Genomic DNA, 26,734 nt, shown 5'->3' on the forward strand with positions numbered 1-26,734 from the left:
CACTCTTGGTCAATCGCTCATATCATGGTGTCAACACCTTTTAACTCCGGTCTAGATGCTCCAAGATCCAATCTACCTCGTCTTTTGCCGTGGTGAGAGCATGCTCGGGGCTATACCGAGGCCGCCAGCCAAACTGTCGACCATGCTGCGCATCCAGCACACATCTACCAACATCAGTACAAGTACATCTCGCCAGTATCAATCCTTCGGAAACTTACCCTCCGCCCAATTCTACAGGCACAAAGTCCTTGGGACGACTCAGCGCCTCGCCTATCTCCTCTAGGACAGCATCATTGGCATCTTCCACCGTCGCATCCTCTATCACTCCTCGTTCAGCCAGCCTTTGTGCCATAGCACTATACAAATCATCCCAAGCCACTGTGCCGGAAGCAGCCAAGTAATACCCTTGTCGACCCGAATCCAGTGTTTCCTCTAGGAGCATTTTCCGAAGCAGATCCAGATACAGACCCACGGTGTCCTGGATATGAGCGACGGGCCAGACCTATGCCACATTAGCCTTTAGCTAGAGTAAGGTCCCAAACAAGACCTGAAATAAATGCATACCGGCCGTCCCGAGTCCACACGATACACGCGGTTCGCCTTGAGGGCCGCCTTGACAATCGCGACCGTCTGGATGGAAATGCGGTTTCCGAACCCTTCTCCCGGGCCGTAGACCACACACGGAATGAAGATGTAACTGCGCACTCCATGTGCTTCTGCAGTAGCAATTACGGTGTTATTCGCTTCCAAAGCCTAGTCCCAGTAAGTATATAGCCAATCGAGAAGATAAAAAAAGAGATGGCACTCACCGGCCCAAGCCATGGATGCGACGGCTTCGCAGTCCTCTGCATCTCATACAGTCCTGGATCAGCATCCGAGAATGCACGATCAGTCGGATGTCCAGCATGACTGCTGAATAGCTTAGCACCAGAAGTATGCAAGAAATGGACGGTTTTCCCGGTGCGCTCGCGCACTTGGCCCAGAGCCTGGATCATGGGTATTTGAGTGCGGGCGCTGGCGGCGTCGATGAGGAAGTAGATGATGGAGATTTCATGCTTGACGATGGTCTGGATAATGTTCTGGTCGTCATCGAGGTTTATGTATAAGGGTGTCGCGCCGTATTGCTGCACAGCTTGGCTTTGTTGCTCAGTTCGCACGAGAGCATACAGGGTGCCGTGGGAGGGCAATTGGGCTGTTTGCCAGCGGGAGAGGAGAGTTCCGCCCAGGTAGCCGGAGGCTCCGGTAATTAGGATGTTGTGAGGACGGCTGGTGGTCATGTTGATGTACTTCGAAATATGCAATGGATGGTAGGTGATTTGTAGTTGGGTTGCTGCTTATTTTATACTTGCTGGAAGTTGGTGATGGAATCACGATTGGTAAGAGATTCCCGCAACTGAGTAATCCGCCATCAACATGAGCCAACATGAGTCACCCTAAGTCATTGAACTTCACGACTCACGATTTATAAGATATCATTTGCCAAATCCTACTCAACTAGGTAAAGAATAATAAGCAATATATCTCATTACTCTTATCGGTATTTTCTGGGCTATTGCGCACCAACATTACAGATGACATATCAGCAACATAGAACAGCTAGTCAATTACCTCATTCCCAACAACTTCAACTATCCCCTTGTCTAATCTCACATCATTCAAGTCTCAAACTTGCTAGTCCCATTTCCAAGTCATTTGCACGCGTAACTCCGTCGACCGTTTGATGTCTCTGGCCCCCAACTGGGGCACCACACTCGGGACACGTTGAGACTTGCATCGCGCCTCCACATTCGCCGATCGTGAAAGGATGCCCGTTTGGACAATAGTACCAGTGGCCAGTGCCCATGAATTCGCGGTTCATGGCCGTGATCACTGCCATTCGTTCTTCGTTGGAAACGGCGCTATAGAAAGTTGAGCCTCTTAACATCGCCTTGGCGCTCTCAATCTCTTCCGAAAACCCCTGGGTTTGGCCTGGATACTGCCTACAAAGTTGCTCGGCAGCATCTAGAGCTTCGCAGCCTTCGGTAAGCCGACGCTCAGCATCCGATACATCTTTTATGTGTGATCGCTGCAGAGCACAAAGCTGCGCCAGGAAGATGTAGCCCTCAGCTTGATGGGCAACTCGATGCAGGTCACCGGCTAGCTGGATGAGGCTGTGGCAGTCATACATATTTTTCTGCAGATCGACCAAAAGCTCACGCCGTGTTGACAGTGGAGTTGCAACGTTGTAAAGCGAGAGAAAGTCGCCGAGCAGTGCAATGTCTAACCGGATGAGAAGTGCTCGTGCTAGCAAAACACCCTTCGTTTGCAACACACTTTCATTGAACTTAAACGTTCCCTGGGATTCTTTCTGCCGCCGTGCATGCTCCACCAGGTACTGAACGCGACTGAAGGGTTGCTCTTCGACTTGAACCCTGGAATAGTATTTGACCATGCGCTTCCTCAATTGGAGGAGTCCATCCCAGCGATTCATTTTGTTCTTCTTCATGAGATCCCCCAAGCGTTTGATTTGTTGGTTACCAGAACCATCAACCCGGATGGCTTCACCGATTTGGAACATTGCCAGCGACCCAGCTAAATTCTTGGCCTCAGGTAGGGCGGTAACCAGCTTTGGCAGTTCCTGGGCCATTGGAACGTATTCATTGTTGAGGTACAAGATAAATTTCTTTGTGGCCTCATCCAACATGGCCCGACGTACCAGCCGACCGTACCGAGAAATATCCCGTAAAGATCCCCGGCAGGTGGCACATCTTTTGACGTCCTCGACGGAAAATGGCCTGGATGACTCGGTTATCGCGACTGGTTTACCGTCGGCATCCAGCTCATAGTGTCCTTTCATGTCCATCTGGCCATCCATACTCTCCATGGTCAAGAAATGTCCGCATCGAGGAAAGATGCAGGGGTTTTCATTAAGGTCTATCTCCCGATATACCTCGCCGAGGATAAAATCAACAACGCGGTCCTTGACCTCTGGAGCAGCACATATCTGGCAGAAAGGAGCTGGCGGACAAATCTCGCCACAAACAGAGGGACATTGATGGCCACAGGGCAGAAGTTTCTCGCAGCGCTTGGAGCAAGGCACATTGTCGCAAGGAGCCGCACAGGGCAGCGTACATGAACTGTGAGGACACGACGATGGGCATTTAGTCTCGGCGCAGGGAACGCAGGGCTCACAGCACTTGTTGGGGCACTGGGAATGGCCACAATGAACATCGCAAGGGGCCTCACACGGAGGACAGGACTCCGGCTCGTGGCAGATCCGAGTACAGCTATGTGCACACGCCGAGTAATTGCGACCACACGGCTGTTCGCATCGGCCATGGTTGACTTGAGCATTGTTGTCCCCATCATACCGAGTACACTGACAGCATTTGCGTCGGCAAGGATGTCCGCAGGCCAGGATGGCTCCACACACTGCTGGGCAATTAAACGTGGAATCCTCGACGTTGATATGACAGGGCACTGTCACCATGTGCTTGCACCCGCGCACCTGCTTCACCACAGGCACTGGACACTTAACCTGCGTCGGATCTTGCGCCTGCCAACATGGGAGCTCCACTGCAGCATGTCCACATTTGAGTTTCCGGTTGGCGTCGAACACGATCACCTGGCATTGTTGGGGACATTTGTCGCCACAGTGCTTCGGGCAGGCATGATCGCATCCCTTCAAAGGTCTTGGGCAAGGTTCCTGGCAGTAGACCGCATCATGGAGCAGCGTCGAATGGCATTTCTGCTTACAGGCATGGCCGCATCGCAATCGGTTGGCACAGCGCTGATTGCAGCCGCCCTCTGGGGAGAATTGCACGAAGTGGTCGGGCTCCGAAACAGCAATAGGGGATTCTGGATGGCGTGGGCATTGTAGCTTGAGCTGGGCGCCAAAGTTGTCCTTGTCCTTTAAGATCTCCACCACTTGGCGCCACATCGGTACATCCATCGAGGTAGCGGCGTTACCTATGATATACATGCCGTGCTTTGCACGGGACAGCAGAACGTTGATGCGGTTAGAGGTGCGTAGGAACCCGCAGCGTCTCTGGGCATTGCTTCTGACCAACGAAATTACCACAACCTTGGCTTCCTCACCCTGGAAATTATCAATGGTGGCTGCACGAACGGTCTGTAGTGCATTTGTACGAGACACCGGAGTATTCCCTGCGTCTGATTCATTTAGTCCTGCTGCCTCCAGATCATCCTGGTCACGATCGCCGAGGACGATGGAAAACGACTCGCTGAGCCGACGCCGTAGCCGATGGAGCTGTCCCAGGTAAGGGGTCAGTACAGCAATTTCTCCCGCTCTATAACAGCCTTGTCGGATCAAGTGAGCGACTAGTGCGGTGGTCATCTCCACCTCGAACGCGTTCCAGTGTGAGGTGTTTACCGCATCGGTGCTGGAATTGTCGGCTTCGAGGTGTTGATGATCAAACCAGAACAGCCTCTGGCGCATCCCGCATACCTCCGGGTATTCCAAAACAGAGGGAGAATCTTCTAAGCGAGGGTACAAAGTGTCTCTGACCAGCTGTGCGATGGAAGGATGCATTCTGCGTTGCGTTTCCAACGTGCTAAACGGCATCCGCACCCCTGGGCCATCCTCGCCGGGATCAACCAGTCGCTCAAACAATGATTGATCCAAAGAGTACTGTTCACCACCTCGGTAGTTCTCTCTAGAAAGATTGTAATCTTGAATCTGCGGGCGAAGTTGCTGGTGGTCTCCAATGAGTATGGCATGCTCGACGGAAGGCAGAAGGGCTGTCAGGAGATGAGCCTCCAACACCTCTCCAGCCTCTTCGCACAGCACTACCTTGGACTGAAGGCGGCGAAGCATCTTGAGATTTCGAGCGAGGCCACTAGTCGTAACCCCGATAACCTGTGCCTGTCGGAGACATCGCAGATCGACCTCGTGTCGAACATCGTTCAGTTTTTCCTTGCTCCTCTTTTGTTCATGCACCAGGTTCTTAGCTTTGTCGTGCTTCTGACGTCTATTCTCCGTGAGCCAGTGCTCATAGATCATTTGCCGTTCCTTCATGCTCATTTGCTCGAGTTTTATATTCTCGAGGATACCGATAGATCGGGGCTTCTCCGTCGACTTGATTCCTCTGTTTATCCACTGCCGAAATGCATTATTGCCCTTTGACGTCGCAGTTATCCATCCCTTCTCGTCGTTGGTGAAAAGCTGGCGATAATGACTGGGGTTATGGCGCTCCAGAAACCGCTTTAAGTTAGCCTCGGATCCTTCTGAATATAATCGTAGAGCATCGAATTCCTTTACACACTCCTCGAGTTGAACATAGAGGTGATACATCGAACTCTTTTCGACTTTGGTCTGCGGAGGCCTGTCGGCTAATTTGCTCAAGGTGTATTTCTCGACGCGTTCGGACTTGCAGCGCGATCCAATTCGGACAATCTGTGTCGTAATCTTCTTTTCCAACAGGTCTTCGAGAAGCTGGTCGAGGGCATGATTGGTATAACAGACGCAGATAATTGGTCCAATATTGGCTTTGGCTTTGGCCGCATTGGCTAGCAGCACCTTGATCAGGGCAACTCCAGTGTAACTCTTCCCTGTGCCTGGAGGGCCCTGGATGAGGCCTACCTGGTGCTGGAGGGTGTTTATGAGGCCCACAGCTTGAGCCGGATCAAGAATGGACTTCTCATGAAATTTATCCATGTCAAAAGCCTGGCCGGGACGGAGATGCAGTTCATCTTCGTCGGTCATCAAGCAGCTAAGATCGAACTTGAACCCGGGCTTGAGAGCGTATGCCGGTGGTGGCACTTCCGCCACCTGGTCCCAATTTTCGGAGGACGCCGGAGCCAGCAGGTTCGCAAAAGGCAGGTCTTCGCTTTGCTTCATCTTTTGGAGCGCGCGCAATGTCGGAGCAAAGGCTGGAAGAAGAATGCCGGGGAACTCCACTAGGGTGACGGGAGAGACTGGGCCACGGGGACGATATCGATCAAGAACAAACTGCACATGCTGATTTGTAGGGTCTATGAATTCCAAAGCGACAGTTGAGACATCTTTCTCCTTCCAAAGAGACGGCGAATCCTTGGGCTGAGGTGTGCCGGGCGGCAACCTGGGTGGCTCAGCTACCGTACAAAACAGTACGTCTCCTCCACTCTTATCGATGAGGCATACAAGGGCGCCACTTTGTAGGCGCCTAGATTGGCTCCACCATTCCTCGCGCTGTTTGACATGCAGTCCCTGCACTTGCGCAAGCTGACGGAATCGGATCGCAAACTGCAGCCCTGCATGTCGATCAAAGGACAAGGAAGCCACCTTAACGTTCGGATATGCGTACGTCCGGACTTGGTTACCCTGTCTAGATTGTGCTGTGTTTTCGGGGCGAAGCTGATTGTGGATGACGTCCCTCAACTGCCCGACCGTGTCTTCACGGAGCAAGCGGAAGTTGCGGTCCAGGAGCCCAGCGACACCGCTGAGATGCCACTGTCGAGGGTCCTTCACGGGCAAATACTCGGTATGAGGGGACAGGATCTCTTCAGACGTGGGCAGGATCTGAATGTCGCAGATGTCCGCCGAATCGTTGTTGTGGCGGCCCCCCGGGGGAGTGCGGTGGATGACGAATGACGAGGGAAGCTTGTCGCTCTCTGGGGTGGGCTGTCCAGAGGAAGCTATGCTTGGAAGTGCCGCACCGATATCGAGCCGATGCAGGATTTTTTGCAAGTAGACCTTGACCTCGTACAGAGCACCTTGCGCCTGCGAGACTTCAAGATCGTTCACGATGGACTGGAAGCGGTTGGCCAATTGCTTAAGGCCCTCGTGGACGTATGCCTCTGAGTTCAGCTTGAGTATGTGCCAGAATGCCACAAGAGACATTTCGAAGTGGTTGATCTGATTCTCTTTGACTTGGTCCTTGTTGCATGATAGAATGTCTGCCAGGAAACCCAGCAGGTCCAGTGCCCGTCTCCCGGCCAAGCCATAGAGGAAAGCATAGATCGTTCCAACAGATTGTTCGAGGACCAGGGAGTCCCGCACACCAGGATGCGTTACGATGTTTAGGAAAGGCACCACCTGCTGATCGAGAATGATCGACTTCTGTGTAGAGGACCGGGCTCCCAGGATGTTTTCGTCGATCAACTCCTTCATGCGCTTCAAGCCGCCTTCCTCGGCCAGGGCGCGGATCACCTCTTGCTGCACCCCGACATCTTGATCGATCAATCGTTGTGCTTCCCGCAGAAAGCTTCCAAGCCGATGCCCCAATGGATAGTCCCGGTTGGGGTCCCACAGGTTTCGTCTCCAGGCACGAAAGTCGCTCTCGCTAGCTGGTGGCTCGGGTCTTTTCGTGTTTAGGCGAGGCGCATTACGGTTGTTGTCGCGGGAAATATCGTGTGAAAACTTACAGCGTCGAAACTTGCATTTCCCATCTCGAGCAAAATCGCGACAGATTCTGGTGCTGATAAGTCAGTGATTCTTCCGTATAGATTGTCTGTGAGTGACTTGCACTCACTTCTGGTTGGCCATCACGATGTAGATGGGTATCTGTATCCTTCTTCAAAATAACAAGAGAGGTGACTTTCCGATCCAGAAGGTAGGGTAGCCGATGAACCAGTTGATTTGAAGTTGAAAATATGCGAAGGGGGATATCCAGGTGCAGTCTGGAAAGTACCACGATGGCGAGGGAGATGTCGAGGTTCAACGATACAAAAGAGTAACACAAACTGAACAAAACCAAAAGGAAAGTAGAAAACGGGTACTAATAACTCATAATTCTGAAGGGTCAAGGTGAAAGAGCTCCTCAGCTGGCACCACTAGCTGCCTCAGCCTTGTGTAGCAAAAGATACAATGAGAGGGGAAAGATAGGGAACCTAAGAGAGGGAAAGCGCCTTGTGGGCGCGTCGCTGCGGCGGTTCACTCTGGGTTGTGCCAGACTGAGCAACATCATTGGCCCACGTCAGTCAGTGAAGCCAACAGAAAAGGAACTGGAATCACACATGGAATGGTTCTGGGTGGCTGTTGGGGAAGCTCGACTTGCATTCACTGCCTAGTGCATCTAGCGAGTGTCTTGCTGTTGAGCTGAAGGGGCAGTGCTGAGCCACTCCCACAAGGCTGCCATGTAAGTTGATGTCATTGCTGCTACTAGTTGGTGCGCTGCTCTATCAGTCAGGAGAGATAAGTGCATTTCATGTGACATACATATCTTGTGCTGGCGGTTAATAGCACATCAAAGACTGGATGATATTACACGTCTTGACGAGGCCCTTGCGTATATCAGGGCCAACCGTCGGAAATCACTTCGTACGGCCGCTCGGCATCCCTAAAACAGACTTCCCGCATCCTTTTGCCCTCCACTTCCACCTCATTTTCTGCTGTTCCCAAAGCAATGAAACCAAATCACTGACAAGACCCAAAATCACCCAGATTAAAGCCAAATTAAGATGTCAAATATATACAGATATACTGCACTACTTCTTTCCACCCAGCCCGATCCCCTGCGTGATGGTCCCCAGTCCCAGACCCTCCAGGAGCTTGTCCACGCCCAAGCCACCGAGCAACCCTTGAAGAAGGCCTCCCAGACCCAGACCATTCAGAAGATTACTCACAAGACCCAGAACACCACTGAGCAAGAGACCGACGGCCGCGATGATCTGGAACAACGGCTCGGACAACAGCGCCCAGAGCGGGTTGATCTCTTTCTTCGCATGGGGCATGTCGGCAATCATACTCTTACCCCGTTCGATCGTCTCCGTCACTAGCTGTGTCAAGTCCTTCAGTAATTCCGCCAGATGATGCTCCTGTGGAGTGGCTTCTTGGGAGGCACTGCGGGCTTTGGCGTTGGCAGCAATGTGGCCATCCGGATCCAACGCTCGCAGGGCTCCTTTGCACTCCTGCAGAATGGTGCCAGCCTCTTCAATCAACGGTTTTACCTCCTTGACCAATGCTTCCTCATCCAATTCATCCTTGGGTGTACTATTGGCCTTTTCGATATGCTGTTCGAATCAGCGTCAGCAAAGTGTTCCTATTAGAAGTATGCTCTTCAAATGGATGGGTGAATACCTGAGTGATCATTCGACACATCGGTTCCAAGGAGTCCAGAGCTTGCTGAACAATTGAGCACATCTTTTTGGCCAGCTCATTCTCCTCTTCCTGTCGAGCCAGCTGCTCGCGCTCTTCGGGGGACATTTCCGGTTCCTCGGGCTCTGGCTCTGGGGGTATATTCTCCAGCAAGGTACATTCCCCGATCCTATTGCCGGCACTGTCCACAACATAGCCATCCTTGTCAATCGTTCGGCCGATGAGGTTCGACAGTTCTCCCTGAGTGAGCTTGCCAATGAGATTGCCATCTTCATCGCGGACCTCTCCTTCCCGGTTAACCTTACGGCCAGCCATGGGACTGGGCGGTTCTTCTGGAGCAGACCACGGCTCAGCCCGGCCAATGCAATTCCCAGCCGAGTCAAGGACCTCTCCATCATCGTCCACGGCGCGCCCAGCAAGGCGTTTAGGGTCCCCCTCGACTAGACGACCAACCGGTGTGCCGTTCGGGTCGACAACCTGTCCCTCTTTATTCACCGTCAAGCCATCTAGGCCGCTGAATGGTCCCTCTGGCCGCTCTCGCTCGGCATCGGGAATGAGTTCGGCTTGGCCGACAACGTGGCCCGCAGCATCCCAGACCTGACCCTGCTCATCCACGGATTTGCCCGCCAACTTTCGAGGGTTACCTGTCACCAACCGTCCAAATACCACTCCGTTCGTATCCACGACATTGCCCATCTTGTTTACCACTTTGCCAGCTAATGCAGACAGATCGGGTACCTCCACCTCCTCGGCAGGGGGTTCACATGGTGCAGCTCGCCCCAAGACAGTCCCATGCTGGTCCACAATTTCTCCATCCTCATCGACATCATATCCCTGGAGCTTCTGGGGATCCCCTTCGATCACACGACCCAGGATGTTCCCGTCGCCATCCTCCACCCAACCAGATCCATTCACCATCAGGTCCGTGCATCCCTGGAATGGCCGGCTGAGATCTTTTCGCTCATTCTCGGGGATCAGGTCCACCTGCCCAATGACCTCCCCGTTGTCGCCCCAAATGAGACCATCCGGCGCAATGGTTCGGCCGGCAAGTTGTTTGGGATCGCCCTCAACGACTCTGCCCAGAGGCACTTGGTCCGGCCCAATCACGAGGCCAAGCTTGGTGGGCTTAAGCCCTGCCAGACAACTAAGATCCGGCTTCTCCTCCGTTACCTCGTCCGCAACTTCTTCTGGCTCCTGCCAGGGTTCTGCGTGACCGAGCAGGTTCCCATGCCGATCGAGAATGTCGCCGTCCTCGTCAACCGCGCGGCCTGCGAGCTTTTTAACATCCCCTTCAACTACCTGTCCAACGCGTTGACCGTTGTCATCTAGCACCCATCCCTCCTTGTCAACATACAAATCTTTCATTCCTTCGAAGATGCTGGTTTCTTCCGCCTCTGGTAGAACAGGCTGTACCTTGCCAATGACATTACCGCGGTGGTCCCAGAACTGGCCCTTATCGTCAAGCTCAAAGCCTCCTCGAAAGATCCTTTTTGCATCGCCTTCAACCAACTCCCCAACTAGGTTACCCTGAGTATCCAAGATACTGCCGAACTTCGTACATTTTAGGCCTTCGAGAGTCGATATATCCGGTAATTGCGGCAGTTCTGCCACTTCTTCGGCCTCGGGAAGTTCTTCGGCTTTGGGAAGTTCATCGGCCTGTGGCAGTTCATCGACTTTCTCAGTCACGACATCAACCCGACCGATCAAGTCCCCGTCCTCGTCCAGGATCTCTCCATCGGCATCAACAACCTGACCAACAAGGTCATCAGGATCCCCCTCAACAACCTTTCCGATTGTTTTCCCCTCTGCATTGACAATGTTTCCGCCTTCACCAACAGAAAGGCCTTTCAGGTCTCCAATGCTCACTGCAGCTTCCTTCACTTCCGATACATCTGGTGGTTCTGGTATGCCATCTCCGAGATCAGTTTCTTTCTCAGGCTCAACCACTCCTTCGGTAGGCTCTTGTACGCCTTCTCCAGCCTTCTCTTGCACTTGATCCGGCATTTCAGCGGGGACCTGATCCTTCATGGATTCAGTGCCTTCCCCGATCCGGCCCAGTTGCACGGCTGCTCCCTTGCCCTTGTCCGCTAGCCCCGCGGTGGACGAAGAACCTGCCGCAGTGTCTGATGGCATGGCTTCTCTCTGTTCGACAGGCCCACGTTGCTGCTCCAGCTCTTCCTCCACCTCCTCCTCCTCCTCATTCTCCATGTCCTCATTTTCCAGTTCTTCTTCAGCTTCTTCTCCTGCCTCTCCTGCTTTTTCCTCAACCTTCTCTACCTGTTCTTCTAGCCCCGCTTCAGGCATTTTACCAGCACCAACATCTCCCACGTTTTCAGTCTCCAATTTTTTCTCTGGTTTCTCATCTATCGAACGTTAGATACACATTTCTAAACCTAGTCCACGTTTGGCCAACAAACCTAAGGTAGGCTTATCCCACTTTTCCTTCTTATCTAGCTTGGCAAGCTTCGGAGGCGCCTTCTTGCGTATAGCAGACGGTTTCTTGAGAGTATCTCCTTTCCCCAGCGACTCCACCTGCCTTGCATCCTCTTGGGTAGCCGCCATTGTTTATTTTGCGTCGGTGGCTGCGCCAATACCGTACAGAAATGGATTTCAGAAATTTCCCTCGGCGTTCGTGATCTGTCTGATTGGAAAAAGGTAGATAATATGCCCGAGGCAACAGTAGTCAGAAATAATGGTAGTCAACTTCACTACAGAACCGCAAAGCTCCGCCAGTAACTATATATCACATATCTCCATCGACTGATCGTCGATCGGTTTGTAATGATCGATCAGATTCACATCAGCACGATCACTCAGACGTCATTCCGATCTGATCACCAGGTACCGAGATACGAGACGGCAACCGCGAAAGGCCTGCTAGAAGCCATGTCCCCCTCCACATTGTGGATATGTGGGTGAGTGGCGCTTTAGAAACCATGGGATAGTGAGGAAACAAATCGGCTACGACTGCCTGATCATCTTCGGAGTTAGGGAAATTAAACCTTCCCCGCACTTATACAAGAACTGACTCCGACTTTCCGAATATACCTACGTTTTTCGTCGGCGGGAGCCGCATAGCGAATAGGAATAGATACCTTTGTCATGATTTCCATGTATTACAAGTCTAGGATTCATTTGGTCGGGCTGTGCACGGATGGAAGCCACTTGATCGACATAACTCCTAGGTTATCACGGTTTACATCGATGGTGACCATGTATGATATCGAGGATTAAGGTTCAGCTCGATAATGCGTGCTAGGGCTCGGTTCAGTCGCCCGACTACTCCCCGCGATCGGCAGCGAACAAGCGATTCCAGCGGCACGGTGTGAATCAGAGGAATATGGTCTAGTTGACTGAGTAGAGTTCAGCATTAAACCTTGCCGCCGTCACCACAGCAATGATATTTTGTAATGTACGAGCTATCAACCAGGAGGAGCATGGATGTGGGCAGCAGGCAGCTGCGATCTGAGACCCGAGGGCTCTGGTCGTCGATGCGGACTGTCCATGGATTAGTACCCTCCCACATCTGGTTAATCTTAAAAGTATGGTTATTATTGATAATCGATCTCTTCATCGTTTACTGAGTGGACGCTAGTTGAATCTACCATATGACGTTCGTAACTTGAACGAATGGTGCTCTCTCAAGGTAAATGCTATGACGCTGCCATATACATGCTGTGAACCGTAGACTCGGTGAGATATGTGTAAAATTGAAGGATTAACCTTCATAATTATATCATCTAAAACAGCCTGCTTCGTTGCCTAGGACCTGCACGGAATTAGTACTCCGCATACATGCGAACTCTGAGAGTAAAGTGCTGAAGAACTCAGCAAATAAGGAAACTCACAGCAATGCTAGCGTAAGATCACCATGAATCTTCGCCTTCAATTCAACTTCAACATCCAGATTCAACTCCAGCCGTAACTTAAGCCCAGTATCCTCTTCCTCCGACGGCTGGGTCATCTCCTGCCCAGCCGGATCTCTCTTCGCTAGGTCACCCCGTGCTCTTTGCCTGGCTTGTTCCCTTGTCACGACGGATTCTGCATCAGTGGCGGGAGAGGTTGAACGCGATGCTTGGCGTCGCAATGGTTGTAGTGCAGTTGAAGTATTTGGAGGAACACGATCGTCGAGCGCATTTCCTCTCTTTCGCCGAGTTCGTTGGCGCTCCTGCGTTCTAACTGGTAGAGCTGGTGCTGGCTGGGGATCTGCGGGTTGGGCCATAGTAATTTGGGAGTCGCTGGTTCTTCGCTGTTCTTTCTATTGATCAGTGGGAATGGTGTTCCTTGCAGTCGTCGTTGAGGGTATCAAGTCCGTCGCAATGAAAGGGTACTATGGTAAATAATGATCGCAAGAAGAGAAAGCGAAGAAGGAGTAGATGTTAATGTATAGAACGATCGCGGAGGCGAACTACGCAAAGAATGTACGCGCCGAGTCCAGAAGGTACAGTCGTAGCGCGACACCGATGACCGCACAGTGGGTCATGGCTACCAAACAATCATTTGCTAAGACCTATGAAATGGATTCAATAATTCCATCATCACGGGTTGACCCGATAAATGAAGGGGAATTCGAATGCGCGTCCACTGTAGGGGAGATCCGGAACCCTGGAACTCAAGAAGGGGGAACCCCGGATGGCATCGTATCGCCCCTTGGGATTGGACCATGACATCAGTTCACATTCGCCTCACGCCTAACAGAACGATATTGTCTTTCGCCATTCGGGACCTCAATTTTGTATGGAAATTAACTACTGTTTATTCTATATAATCCATCAATTAACCCATCGCACCACCAACACATTCTACCGAGCGTATCTACAGTATATCACCTAGCCAATGGCAAACGCTGTTGAACAGAGTCCAACCACTGACGCACCAAAGAACGTGCCTTCTACTTCAAATCCTGATCGGGTGCGAAAGCCTCGAAAGCTCCAGCGACGAGGTGGTCCACCGGAAGCATCAAAACCGTTGGATCCTCCCCCAGAATCTGAGAAGCCGCCAGCAGAAGCAGATGACGCGGGTGAAGCGGCAGTAGCAGAGGCACCAGAAGCAACTGAAACTATGGATCCGTCTCCAGATACGGAAGAAACACAACTCGACCGGGAGACTCAATCGGTATCTTGGAGCGAAGGAGAGCTGCAGCCACAACTGCAACAGCAGCAGCCACTGCAACGCCAGCGATCCGTTGTATCAGTGACAGAGCAGATATCCTCCCCATCATCATCGTCCCCTGCCAGTGCAGACGCATATTATCGACAGGCCCGTCGACGCGGCCAGCGAGGAGATATGAGACGCCAGCAACGTGAGCAGCAACAGGCGCTGGCATTGCCCGCCTTGGGGAATGTCGGGGACGTACCGGGGAATCTCACCCAAGGCGTTGGCGATTTGGCCCAGAACACCGCCGGCAGAGCTGTCGGTACGCTCGGCAACACGGCAGGAAAGGCCCTTGGGCGAAGCATTATGGGAGGTAGAAATGACACTCAACTTCAGCAGCAGGGGCAACAGCAAACTGAGAAGAAGAAGGATGAACAGCTTCGCCTGCGTCTAGACTTGAATTTGGACGTTGAGGTACAGCTCAAGGCTAAGATCCATGGAGATCTTACGCTCCAGCTTCTGTATGTTACTCTTCAAGCCTTATGCTCCTTGTCTTCTTTCTGGATTTTGTGTTAGTTCGATTATGCTAGTTTGAAATTCACTGACTGGGAACTTGCAGGAATTGAGACAGGCGCATACCGGTTATCTTCGGATGTTCAGAATTGTGTACTAGCGTTGACCAAGTACACAATGGTCTTCAGCTTTCAATTGTTGATCATATTCATTTATTCTTACGTTGGTATTTGGGGATGAATTATTCAGTAGAAGCATGACTTGGAATTCAAGGCGTTCTCTGTATCTTGAGTATCTGTGCTTCTCCCTGGGCCCGTTCAGTAAGATGAGTATTAAGTAGTATTTTGTGAAATATGAGTAATGTAGGCGTTGAACGCGCAAATAATATTCTATTACTGGGATAACTTCCGGAGTTCTCTGGCGGTGTTATTTCGCTGTAGATCTGGGAGATATGACCTGAGAAACAAGGCCAATTTCCTTTACACTGCGTATCACCTGATCAGGCGTGAATGAAGATACACATGGGTCATTCCTTCTCTTTTCTATCCTCATCCTTTTCCTCACTTTCCACATGGTCCTCCCATTAAGCACTACGATCTACAATCAGACGAACCATTTCCCCCATGCCAGGTAACCGGTCTCTTCCGCGCACTCAATGCCTCTTTTACCAATCTCCAGTTCAGGATTATGTACCAAATGGTCTATTAACATTATGTTGATTAAGACTAAGTACTAGTGGATGACAGGAAAAGGGATTATGTACAACTCCTGACCTCACTCACTCAATACCTCCTTTCTCCAAATGCGCCCCTCATTCAAATGTCATTATTCCATCAACAAAGAGACTGAGTACTGGATGAGCTGTATCCAAAGTAGCCACGGCGCGACTCCCGCCGGGCACCTGGCCACCGAGGAGTAGGAGGTAATAAAGGCTCGTTGATCTGCTCGACCGTGACCCGCTCTTTGAAGAACCCGCTGGAACCGCTGGAGGACAAGGAGGAACGGGCTACGTAACTCTCGCTCTGGTACTTGCCCAGCCAGAGCATCTGCTCGTGCTCGCGAAGATACCGGTGACTGGAAAAGCTCTTGAGCACGTTCGCCCGACCTTGCATGCCAAATTGGCGACGTTGTTCCACCTTCTCATACATACGCTGGGAGATCTGCTGCACCTCTTCCGGAGATGGACGCAAGCCCAGAGATGGGGGCACGTAGCCCTCCTCATCACCCGCGAATTTGCTCCACTCTCCGAGAAGTGCCATGACCCGTATCTGGGCCGATGCAAGGGAAAAGGCGTCGTTCGGAGGAACGACTTCACTGAACTTCTTGCCCGTGTCGCGGTTCATGACAACACAGAATGAGGCACCGACATCTGTGCATACCACAGGAACACCCGTTAGTGCAGCCTCTCCCATCGCCAAGGGAAGACCCTCGGAAGTGGATGAATTCATGAAAAGCCACTATGAATAAGGTTAGCATTGATCGAAAACTGTGCTACATGGTAACGTGGGATGGCTTACCCCGTCTTGAAGCACGACAGATGGGTTACCCAATCCCTTAAGAACAACGTGATCTCGAAGCGACTTGGAGGCAATGATCTCCTGACATTCCGACGCGTATCCAGGAGCGCGTTCCATATCGCCATAAATGTGGAGGCGGTAGTCTTTGAAGCCCCACTGATTGACGATCAGGTCTGTAGCCATGATGGCTGTCTTGATGTCTTTGACATAACTATTATATGGGTCAGTCTACAGTTTCACAAGCGAAAATTAGGAAAGCAGATACATACCGAATATGCGACAACATCACTACTGTGGGTGTTTCGGTCTTGATCTTCTCGATGGGCTTATACCTCTCCATGTTCGTGATTCCGTTTACCACCGGATCAATCTTGCGCTGGAAGGCCCGACGATGTTCTAAAACGCCTTCACATGTGCCCAGTTCGATTTCCCAGCCAGGGTTAAAATACTCGGCGCAGGGCAGCACAACGTCCGCATGGTGTTCGATGAGGATACAAGCGAGGTGACCCAAGGAAATGAGTGACGAGTTTACAAATGTCGAGTCGAAGGAAACAGCGGCCGACAGGAAGGTAGTCATTTCTCGGAAGCTGACACAGTGATCCCACACGTGAAGGGCACATTTGCGCTTGACTTTACACATCACGCCGTACGTGGCGCCGGTGAAATGATGCGACACCTGGAAAACGTCGGGAATCCGTTCGGGAACGGGGATGGAGAAAATGAAAAGGTCTAGTATTCAACGTCAGCGTAGTCATAATACTCGGACTGGGGGCTAACTCACAGCGATGCCACATATCCAAAGCCGTATCCAGTTGCTGCAGGGTCGGGTACTCGCAGTTCCACCACTCTGATACGGGGATTGTGTCTTCCATGTCCTCGGTCAGCCATAATTCCCGCCAGGCGTGCTTCACTGTGTCACTCATCCAGACGTCATTCCAGTTCCGAGTCGATTCGAAATATGTGTTGAGATCTACCAAAGCCTTGGTGGCTTCCTCGATGTGCGCCCGGGTTTTGTTCATGGATCGCGCACAACGAACGAGGCTGGTTAGGATTGGAAGGAAGTTGCGTTCGATATCCGCAACCCTCGTATCGTAAGACTTTTGCACCACCTCCGAGTCGAGTGTGTTCTGAAACATGCCATGGGTGGGATTCATGAAGTCCAAGCCCCACTGGGGCAGCACGGCCAGCGACTGGACGTTTCTTTCGATCTGGAATCGGGGTACACCATAGTCGTTCGCTGCTTCAGCTACAATGTGCCAGCGGATACCTTTGAGATCGTTGACCATATCGCGTCGACAGGCCGACACACCACCGGGCTCATTGGGCCAAGTGCCGGTATCCATAGCGAGGACGTGTAGCTCGGTGTCGCTGTCCTGTAGCTGGGTCGAGAGCGTGCGAGTGTTGATGCGTGAATCACCACCTTGCCCGAAGCTCGAGAGGTCACTGATCTTAAAAGCTAACGGTGTCCAGGAGCTGACTTCGGGGTCAATGTCCACCCGAGCGAGAACTGTATCAGCTTGAGCATCGAGGTAATCTGCCGCAGCTTCCAGCTGACCCAGGTTGCGTCTTCTCCAGTATGGCTTGAGCACACGGTCAGACCGTAGCATGGTCTCATCCAGCCATCGCGCTGTGATTGCATCGAACTCCTTGCTGCCCTTCCATGACTTCCAGAGGTGAGTACGGGCACGCGAGGTGGGGATCGGATATCGTTTGACATTCCAGCCCAGCAAGCGTGATACGAAGTTCACCTTAGTAGAAGAAAAGGAAAAGAGTGGATTGTCATCCAAGAAGCTGCACTTGGTGGGCTTTTGCAATACCTTGAACCAGTCCTCATGGATCATCGCAGGGGTGGTCACAGCTTCACCGTTCAACGTTGTTGCGATGATCGGGTGGAATTTATGGTCGTAGGTCCACTTGGCCTTGTGGGTATCATCTCCTTGGATGAAGGTCGCATCAGTGACCCGAGGATAAGGGATCCATTTGTCCTGCCTCTCCGGTCGGTTTGGAGGAGGCATACACCAGGCCACCTGGATCTTGATATGTGGCAGAGTATAGTCGGCGCGCAGCAGCTCGTCTTCAAACTTGGCGCCTTTGCGGTACCAAAAGTTGAATTCCAGGCGATTCACACCACGCATGGCTGATCCTGAGGTCATATAACCGCGCTTGTCATAATGGACTATCTGGCCGCTCAGCTCGCCCTGGGTACATTGTCGCTGCGTGGGCAACTTTGGCCGCCCGCTCCGATTGTCTTTTGGATACTCATAGGTGAACTCATTGAGCAGAGTATCACCACGGTACTCCTGGCGTCGTGAGAGCACAAGTTTGTCGGTGTATGTGTTGATGGCCATGAGTTGTTTGTAATCGCTTGGCTCGTGCTCATGACGTCCTGAGTATTGGTAGAGCTGGACTGTGCCATCTGCTTCGTGTCGGAAGAAACCGGTCGAGATACCACTCAGACTCTCTACGACAACCCGGTCCTGATGGACCACTGTCTTCCAATCCTTCATGTTCCGGTATAGAGTGGAGACCTTCTCCCGTCCATGTAACAAGACCAAAGGGATTATGAGACGCTGTAGGGATTTGCAAGTCACCCAGACACCGTTCAAGATAAGGTTGATTGGCCAAGCAAACACCAAGGGCTGTCCACGAAGCATTGAGTCTAACTCTCTTTGATATTCTGGATCCGCTACCAAGGAGATGACAAGGAACTTGAGGCACGCATTCCAAATGTGCACGATCCGAGCAAACGAAAGGCGAAGCGCTTCGGCGAAACCGATGCTGGGTGTGTGTTCATTGAGTGCGAGCAAATCACGAATGGGCTGGTCGTACTTCGTGTTCATGAATTCCGGCTGATGATGAGTTTGGCGATGGGATTCCTGGGCTGCAGCAAACGACATCACGCTAGCTGTTAGCTTGAATCCCAGGTTCCATCTAGCAATGAACTCTTCCAGATAAAGCGTGTCATTTGCTCTGGAGACGAGCCAGGCAGTCTGTTCAGGACTGACGCGGCATGGTTGTCCGCAGGCTCGACAGAGGAGCAGCTTTCTCGCAGCTTTGGGAAGAAGGTCCCATTCCTGATCGCAGTCCATTCCGAGAAGAATGTGACGCAACAATACTTGCTGTCCGTGGTTGAGGACTCTGGCGCGCTCTGTCGAGCTGCCTTCCAGCTGACGCTTGATGCCCTCGGGCAAGGTTATATCCTCGCCCTGCCGGTCGCTCACAATCAGAAGCTCTGCCATCAGAGCGTGGTCATGGGAAAGGCCCAGTTTGAACTCTGCAGTGGCTTGGACGACCGCTTCCGCGATTGTCTGACAGTTGCGACGAATGTCTGATGTCCAGTCGTATTCCACGAGATCAGGACCGATTACAATGAAAACGTGAACGTGATCTCCTGTCCGTCGGCTGATGGCACGAATCTTCTGTTCCGGTTGAATGAGGTGTGCGGCAGAAACTAGTTCAACAGTTATGTCCCCGGCTTGCCAGAGTTCTGCAACGCGTCGAAGCAGGTCTTTTGCGTCATGGAAAGCGGCCTGGACAATCTCTGGTTTATGAAGATGGCGATCAGATCCCAAAATCTGCATAACTTCAATACCAGGATGCTGCGCAGGATCTAGTTTGTAGCGGAACTCTTCAGACAGCATAAGGACGTTTTCGAACATTTGCGACATGGTTGTCTGGGAGAGATCAGGGTGTGGCTCGAGGGTGCTGACACCGTAGGACACGGATTTATCTCTTGCCCCAAAGCGCGGAGATTGGTTGTCTGATCCCTTGAAGGATGGCAGCCCGATGTCAGCCTTGAAAATAGTGTAGATCGCAGTTCCCCAGGTACCAGTGGCTAGGCCAATAACACTGCTCCACTGGAAGGCAGGAAGTACTTCGTGAAGGATAATTCCTACAACCAATCCGGCAATGGAACCCACAGCAAGGCCACCAGCGACATGAGGTCCTGTGAATATCCGGTTATACTGATACCAGAGCAATCCAGTATAGCAGCCAACATAGCACAGGTACATGATGGTGGAGCTCATGGAACCCTCGAACGTCCACATAACGGCCATCGTGATCGCTGCACCCCAAATGTGCAAAAAGAAGAATTTCATGAGGTTCTTCCAGTAAAGGCTCCGTCGAGCCTTGGCATCATTTAGAGTTACCTGGCGAAGGCTGGCAAGTGAGGTGACAGGCTGAGGAGTTGCCTTTGTGACTAGGGTCCAAAGTGGCTGCGATACGGCGTCAAGGATGACTGCGCCTAGGAGATAATAGCCGAGAGCAAAGCCGACCGTGAGGCGGTACTTGGCGCTGTTGGCTGCAGACAAACCGACGATCGATTCACCTGTTAGCAATGCAGACCACTTATCGGACAGAGCGACGACAAAATACAAGATTCCACACCAGACATCAGACCCAGTGTGGCGCCAGTGAAGAAACGCGTTGTGCATCTTCAGACCCTTTTGCATTTCAGACATGGTATCAACCGCCGCTTTGAGTTGCAAGTTCCATGTTGGGCTGTACGCCAGAGGCATCTTGGTTCTCGAGTAGCGGCAGTACCATCCTAACAGGAAGGTTGTGGAAGAATACCCTTCCGCCATTTTGGCGATGAACGGGTCTGTTGTCTTCTTGCTCCAAAACCATTTCTTATTCTCCTTCTGGACGCTAGCCAGGAGGGCCCGGCGAGCGTCTGCACCAACGTCTTTCACCTTCTCGGTGGAAGATCCGTGGTCCAATGTGGATTGTGTGTACCAATTGACAATTTCCGTATCCGTGACGCAAGGAATATTCAGATACCAGCTGTTCCAACGAGCCATGACCCGCCGCGCCCCCAGAAGGAGGCAAGCGAGGAACAGTCCCAGGATGCACAGGTAAATGACCGAGTCGCGATGTACCCACAATGTGACGATCGGTGAAATGAAGAGGATCGGAATGCAACACATGACCGTCGTGCGTCCCTGGATCATGATTAGTTAGCCTGCACAAACAATGAAGAACTGGGAAATGAGGCGGAGGGTTAGGGGGATGATCAACTCACCGATTGGAATTGGTATCCTGGCATCTGATAGACCGACAGGGCTGACAGAGTCATAAGGTACGTGGACAGCATAAAAAAGTAAAGGAAAAACAAAATTCCTGCTGCGAATCCCTTGACCACACCTATAACGATCAGCGCGATGATGCCACCGACGAAGGCCACTGCCAACCCGGCAATGAAGCGGGTCAGGATGAACATGCTCATAGCTGGGAACGCCATCGCGTACAAGTAGTAGCTTCCACCGGAACTGATCCAGCTACCAAACCCACCACAGACGAGAAGGGCGATCATCAACGCAGTAGTGGCGAGTGTCTTGTCGATATCACTCATATATGTAGTCAAATAAAGGCCTCGACCGATCGTTGTCAACAAGGTGACATCAATGAGTGCAGGGACAGCAAAGATTCCCAGAAATGTGAGTCGGTAGTGCCACGATGCAGTGTCCTTTTCCCCTTCTGGGTCCAGATCCACATTCATGGAGGCATAGGCCGTCGGCAGCTCGGTGAAAATCTCCTCTCGTTGAGGTGGCTGGTGCTCGTGATAATATGCGCGGTACCAACGCCAGATGATTTTACCCATGCGTTTCGGTGTCATATCAAAGTACATATCCGTGCGAGCACCACAGGCATACATCTCCGCAAAACACGCTGCTTGCACGGGCTCGAGGTTCGGTAGGGGGTTGCGGTCAAGGACTTCTAGGTAGATCTCGTTCAGAGCCAGCCGACGGAAGGCACAAAACACGCTCAGAGCTAGAATATCGGCACCCGCGTCGATAGTGCCCTTCTGAAGAATGGACTCGAATACTGTGGCTAATTTGTCGAGAACTTCTGCCTCTCCGCTCATAAGAAGAGCTGGCAACCGAGCATCAATCTCGAGAAACAGCGCTTCGGCAGCCGAGGCATCAGGACACCAACAGCCCTGTTCCCTGAGCCACGCGAGGCGTGAGGAGACCAGGTCCGCTGCCGAGATCTCTCCATCTAGATACTCACTTGAGCACTGAGCACGGAGTTGTGCGAGAGTTGGGGCTTCCAGAAGTTGATATTCACCACAGGCACGTAGTTTGGCAGACATTTTCATGGGGTCCTCATGGCTCGACAAGGCCAGTCGTCGCAGCCAAGCCAAAGTTTCTGCCGGGGTAAGCTGTTCGATATCATCCACCATACGCTTAGGCAATTCCCACGTTTCCGATAACGTCTGGTTCTCTGCGGCCAAGGCCATCTCTGCCAAGAAGCAGCGAGAGCGGCTGAACCCTCTGTTGGCCAGGTACGTGTGGAGAATGGTTCCAGTGCGATCTTGTGCCTTTCCCGACAGATAGATGTTTAGTACGCCCATGCTGGAATCGAGATCATGCAGACCCCAAATCTGACTTCCAAGACGAGTGCGGAAGCCCGAATGCAAGCCGACGTAAATTCGAAGACGGTCATTGTCGTCACCTCTGCAAACCGAGAGGAGGTCAACCAAGTCCTTGATTGACTGCAGTTCCGACGAAAGATAGGTGTGTGAGTTCTGGGCCTTCAGCAAGGAGCGCAATGGCTCGGTTACTTGGCGAATCTCTTCTGCATTGAGGCGTTGAAGCAAATCGAGGTCTCTAACTTGTCTTTGGCCTTCGACGAGGTCCGTGACATCCTTGAATGTGCAATCCAGGCCAATCTGAAAGCATGCGAGTCCGGTATAGCTTGCTCCAGCAGGGGAGACGGACAGGATATCCGTTTGTGAACTTTCGGTTCTTCCAGACCATTCGAGTCCCTCGATCACAGTGCCTGCACTGTCGGACCGTCGAGAATTTACTGGGGGTGACAGCGCAAGCCTTGTCTTCAGGTCGGGAACAAAAGACTCCAGCGATTCGTACATTTCGTCATATCCACACGGCGTTTGGCGGACCTGTGGATGGTCAGCTTCCATTTCGGGCTCACTTACCACGAGCTCACGTAAGGGCTCTTACCTTGTCATTCAGCCTCCAAATATCGTGCGCTTCCAAAACTTCGCCGCGCTTCAGCCACATCATAGCCCCCAGGGGCTCCTGTGTCACTGTTCTTGTGGCGGCAATATCCGCATTCGTTAGCGCAGATTGGGGTGCGATCCAACACAAAGCACTGTTGTAGTTGCACCACTTGAAGCTGCGTCCGAGAACATGATGCGTGAGTTCGACGTTGTCGTCAATCGTATCCCACATAGCAATAGCCGAGTCGCCAACAGCTTTCTGGGATGCCACGGCCCGCATGGCAGTACGCATCTCGGCCATCTGGAAATAATTGCGCCTGTCTCCATTTCGCAAGATCGTACCATTTCTATAAACCACGCCACGAATTTGCTGCATGTTAATGGCCCGGCCTTGCTCCTCACTGAGGTAGGCTGGTGGCGCCAATTCCAGCCATACAGCTAGCCCGAGGTGGTTCATGTACTTGACCAATTCATTCAAGATCACGGGTTGGAAATGCGCGTGGCAATCGGCCAAAAGTACGCCGTGAAAGGGCGATGCGCTACTCTGGCCGCGCTTGAGCGTACCAGAGAGCGTCTGAACCACCGCTTCCAGGGCTTGGAGGGCTTCGTCATTGTTGCGACAGGCATCAGAGCGCACTAGCTTTCGGACGTCAAGGCGCGCAAGAATGTGCGATGACGTGCAGTGACCCGTAAGTGCGTCCAAAACCCCGGGTTGGAGGGGATCTACGACGAGAATATCCCATTGCGAAAGCAACTGGGCTTCGGCAGGTGTCGGAGGATTAGAAAACCCGCCGAGAAAAACACCAAACGATTTAAGCTCCTTCGCGGGCGGTTTCTCCGACGCAAGGGGGGCATTGTTTGTTTTGAGTTGGTCCAAATAACGGGCAATGGCCGTTGGGACCACGGAGAGTTGATGCCGCCTCTAAATTCCCACCGCAAAAGCCAATCGTCAGCGCATTCCTCACGGCGATAAACGAGACGAACGACAGCACAACGTACCTGCCAGACTCTGTAGATCTTCCGAGCTATGAAGCTCAAAACGAATACAGCACCAAGAACAATAGTCGTTAATAAACATGCTGCTATCACCTAAACGTTGTGATTGTCAGAGGAAGGACGGGAGACAAGGGATTTGTTTTTGTTTTCCCAGGAGAGAATTCATACGTACCTTATCCCACCATGTTGTGGTCATCCGATGCCATCCCACGGCATCCAGACCCAGGTATTCCAGTCCCATGGTGGCAGGCAGCTTGTCGAACACTCAACACTGCTGCTTGACCCGACTGTGGACGGGGTACCTAAGTGATTATTATTATCTAGGGCGATAAGAATCGCTGACCACCCAAGTCAAGCTCCCTTTCAAGCCGCCAAGGGAGGCGCCATCTGTTCATTTAATATAACTATTTATAGCAGATGCATGTATCTCTGGAACCTACCGCTGACCCAAAGAAAAAGGCCAAAAAAAAAAATCAAATGTGATTAAAGGGTCTAGCGCCAGCCAGCAGAGCAGGCGTTAGTTTAGCAACCAGCACCAAGCATAGCGGGAGTTTCCCTTTCCCGTTACGTTCTTTTTTCTCTGCTCTGACTGCATTTCTTCTTTTGGGCCCTCGAACCGACAGGGACTTCCCAGTGGACTGGTGGGCACAAAAGCGGCGCTAACGTGGGGGGTCTATGCATGTCTGACTCGAATACGGGGCTCTGGCTGCCTTTGCTGTCCTCGCCACGCTCTCTGCACCTCAAAAGCACGGTCATGTCAACAGCCTCAATTGCCATTAGATCCCAATAGCACTCCATCTTTGGTTCTTATCGCGCCACATGGCGAGCGAATCACATCGGTCTAGTTCCTACGTGTGAGTCCGGCGAGTCCGGGACTTGGCTCTTGGCCGAATTCTTCCCAGGTTTATATCATTTCCTGCGCGCCGTCTATCTAGGTCGGGCAGAGGCCGGAACTCAGCTTGCGTCTTTAGCTAGACTATACTCCATCTTCTCAACTAACCCTCGCCAGCTCGGACTGGCTGCCGCATGGATGCCTCGCCCTAATCTCACGCGCCCCCGGCGGCCTTGGTGCATCGCTATCTCCATCGCCATTGCCGTGGTGATCATTATTGTCATTGTTGTTCCCTGCGCAGTCCTATTAACTCGCAAGCATGGTGGTGAGAAGACGAATGTTCTATTCCCACTATACATCTACCCCACCAATGACAGTACATGGGACCCTTTATATGAATCGTATGTTGAACCTGAAACACGCATCCCCCCGATTGCATTGCGCACGGTGACTGACAGTCCCAGGGTCACGACGCACCCGGACCTGAACTTCACGGTCATCATCAACCCCTCGAGCGGGCCCGGCTCCAGTGCGTATCCCTCGGAAGAGTATACCTCCTCGGTGGAACGGCTTAGCACATATTCCAATGTACGCAAGGTTGGATATGTGCGCACAGCTTATGCCACGCGCAACATCACCGCTGTGCTGGATGATGTCGCCACTTATGCCGGATGGGCGAATCGATCGCTGACACTAGCGATGGACGGGATTTTCTTTGATGAAGCCCCCTATGACTACTCGGCAGCAAAGGCTGAGTACATGCAGACGATCAGCGATGCCGTCAAGAGTTCGTCGGGATTGCGCCGAGATCGCATGGTAAGCGAGACCGCGGTTCGGGTGCAGCGAGAAGGCAGAAAATTCTCTTGCTATGACGATCCCAGTGGCTAACTTTTTCCTGGCGGATCTGCCCTTTAGGTGATCCACAATCCCGGTACCATTCCGGATAGTCGCTACGAGAACAACGCGACGGACGTCACAGTGGTGTTTGAGAGTTCCTATCAGGATTTTCACACGGAAAAGCACAGTCTGAACGCCATGGCGTCGAATCGCACGGCATATGCGTATATGCTGCACTCGGTACCTGACAATCTCAGCAATGGCACGTTGCGCAGTTTTGTCAACCAGATGAGCCGAAAGGCCGAGTACCTGTTCCTGACGACATTGACGGAAGACTACTACGAGAGTTTCGATCCAGAAGGTGAGACCATCTGCGACGTGATGCCGACCTGACCGATGAGTGGTGGGTTAATCCCGTCTGTGGCTCCCGCCGCACCAAAATTCGATAACCCTGGGACGGTCGCTTTCGATGGAAGTTCGAACAACTCTAGGTTTTTTTCCTTCGACTAGTATCTGGCGCTAAAAGTGGAAACTCCACTTGGACCAAGATACGTTGTGAGTTGGCCAGGTCAGGTTCTCCGATCGGAGGATGTGATTGGTGTGAGATACACCAACTGCAGCCGGCAGGGGAAGGTTTGCAAGGGAAAAGCTTGGAGACGCCGGCCAGGCCTTGGTCCATGGTTTAGCGCGGGAATGGCGTTGTGGTACTTTTTCTTCTTTGCTTATTCCTTGGTTTTTCGGCTTTTCAAAGCAGGCACAGACAGAACAAGAGCTAAGAGGCTATCTCGACTATATCACCCGAATGCTATTGTGTACAGTAATCTCCCCATTCACAGTGTCTGCCTTGGGCTGCGGTGTCCACGTTGTTCTCTTGGCTAGCGACTTCATGTAAATGAATTTATGCCCTGGTATCTCGTATAAGACTGGTAGTTGATTGCTGAAAACAAAACCTGGCCACCGCTAGT

General features: G+C 52.1%; 7 protein-coding genes across 7 annotated transcripts; 2 read left to right on the forward strand and 5 right to left on the reverse strand.

Moving 5' to 3' along the window:
• Positions 1–40: 40 nt before the first annotated feature.
• On the reverse strand, positions 41–1,277 carry AtWU_01243 (NAD dependent epimerase/dehydratase family protein; the record flags this gene model as incomplete). The annotated part of the gene is made up of 4 exons (XM_035496357.1): positions 41–164; positions 219–502; positions 565–753; positions 810–1,277. 4 exons carry the CDS (start codon positions 1,275–1,277, stop codon positions 41–43), a joined length of 1,065 nt encoding a protein of 354 aa, XP_035352250.1.
• A 374-nt stretch (positions 1,278–1,651) lies between these two features.
• On the reverse strand, positions 1,652–7,465 carry AtWU_01244 (NF-X1 finger and helicase domain protein; the record flags this gene model as incomplete). Its single annotated transcript, XM_035496358.1, has 4 exons — positions 1,652–3,064; positions 3,112–3,411; positions 3,488–7,391; positions 7,452–7,465. 4 exons carry the CDS (start codon positions 7,463–7,465, stop codon positions 1,652–1,654), a joined length of 5,631 nt encoding a protein of 1,876 aa, XP_035352251.1.
• Positions 7,466–8,406: 941 nt separating this feature from the next.
• AtWU_01245 (DUF3659 domain-containing protein) lies at positions 8,407–11,578 on the reverse strand (the record flags this gene model as incomplete). Its single annotated transcript, XM_035496359.1, has 3 exons — positions 8,407–8,931; positions 8,999–11,379; positions 11,434–11,578. 3 exons carry the CDS (start codon positions 11,576–11,578, stop codon positions 8,407–8,409), a joined length of 3,051 nt encoding a protein of 1,016 aa, XP_035352252.1.
• Positions 11,579–12,778: 1,200 nt separating this feature from the next.
• Positions 12,779–13,238, reverse strand: AtWU_01246 (pyridoxal-phosphate dependent enzyme family protein; the record flags this gene model as incomplete). The annotated part of the gene is made up of 2 exons (XM_035496360.1): positions 12,779–12,785; positions 12,865–13,238. 2 exons carry the CDS (start codon positions 13,236–13,238, stop codon positions 12,779–12,781), a joined length of 381 nt encoding a protein of 126 aa, XP_035352253.1.
• A 614-nt stretch (positions 13,239–13,852) lies between these two features.
• AtWU_01247 (amidase, hydantoinase/carbamoylase family protein) lies at positions 13,853–14,686 on the forward strand (the record flags this gene model as incomplete). Its single annotated transcript, XM_035496361.1, has 1 exon — positions 13,853–14,686. One exon carries the CDS (start codon positions 13,853–13,855, stop codon positions 14,684–14,686), a length of 834 nt encoding a protein of 277 aa, XP_035352254.1.
• Positions 14,687–15,456: 770 nt separating this feature from the next.
• Positions 15,457–24,341, reverse strand: AtWU_01248 (glycosyltransferase family 4 protein; the record flags this gene model as incomplete). The annotated part of the gene is made up of 8 exons (XM_035496362.1): positions 15,457–16,080; positions 16,141–16,351; positions 16,410–16,869; positions 16,922–21,083; positions 21,164–23,044; positions 23,106–24,026; positions 24,104–24,193; positions 24,273–24,341. The coding sequence occupies 8 exons, from the start codon at positions 24,339–24,341 to the stop codon at positions 15,457–15,459; spliced, it is 8,418 nt and encodes a 2,805-aa protein (XP_035352255.1).
• Positions 24,342–25,130: 789 nt separating this feature from the next.
• AtWU_01249 (spherulation-specific family 4 protein) lies at positions 25,131–26,162 on the forward strand (the record flags this gene model as incomplete). The annotated part of the gene is made up of 3 exons (XM_035496363.1): positions 25,131–25,333; positions 25,397–25,748; positions 25,848–26,162. 3 exons carry the CDS (start codon positions 25,131–25,133, stop codon positions 26,160–26,162), a joined length of 870 nt encoding a protein of 289 aa, XP_035352256.1.
• Between the last annotated feature and the right edge of the window lie 572 nt (positions 26,163–26,734).

The sequence above is a fragment of the Aspergillus tubingensis genome (assembly GCF_013340325.1).
Source record: "Aspergillus tubingensis WU-2223L DNA, scaffold_3, whole genome shotgun sequence".
Taxonomy (NCBI): Eukaryota; Fungi; Ascomycota; class Eurotiomycetes; order Eurotiales; family Aspergillaceae; genus Aspergillus; species Aspergillus tubingensis.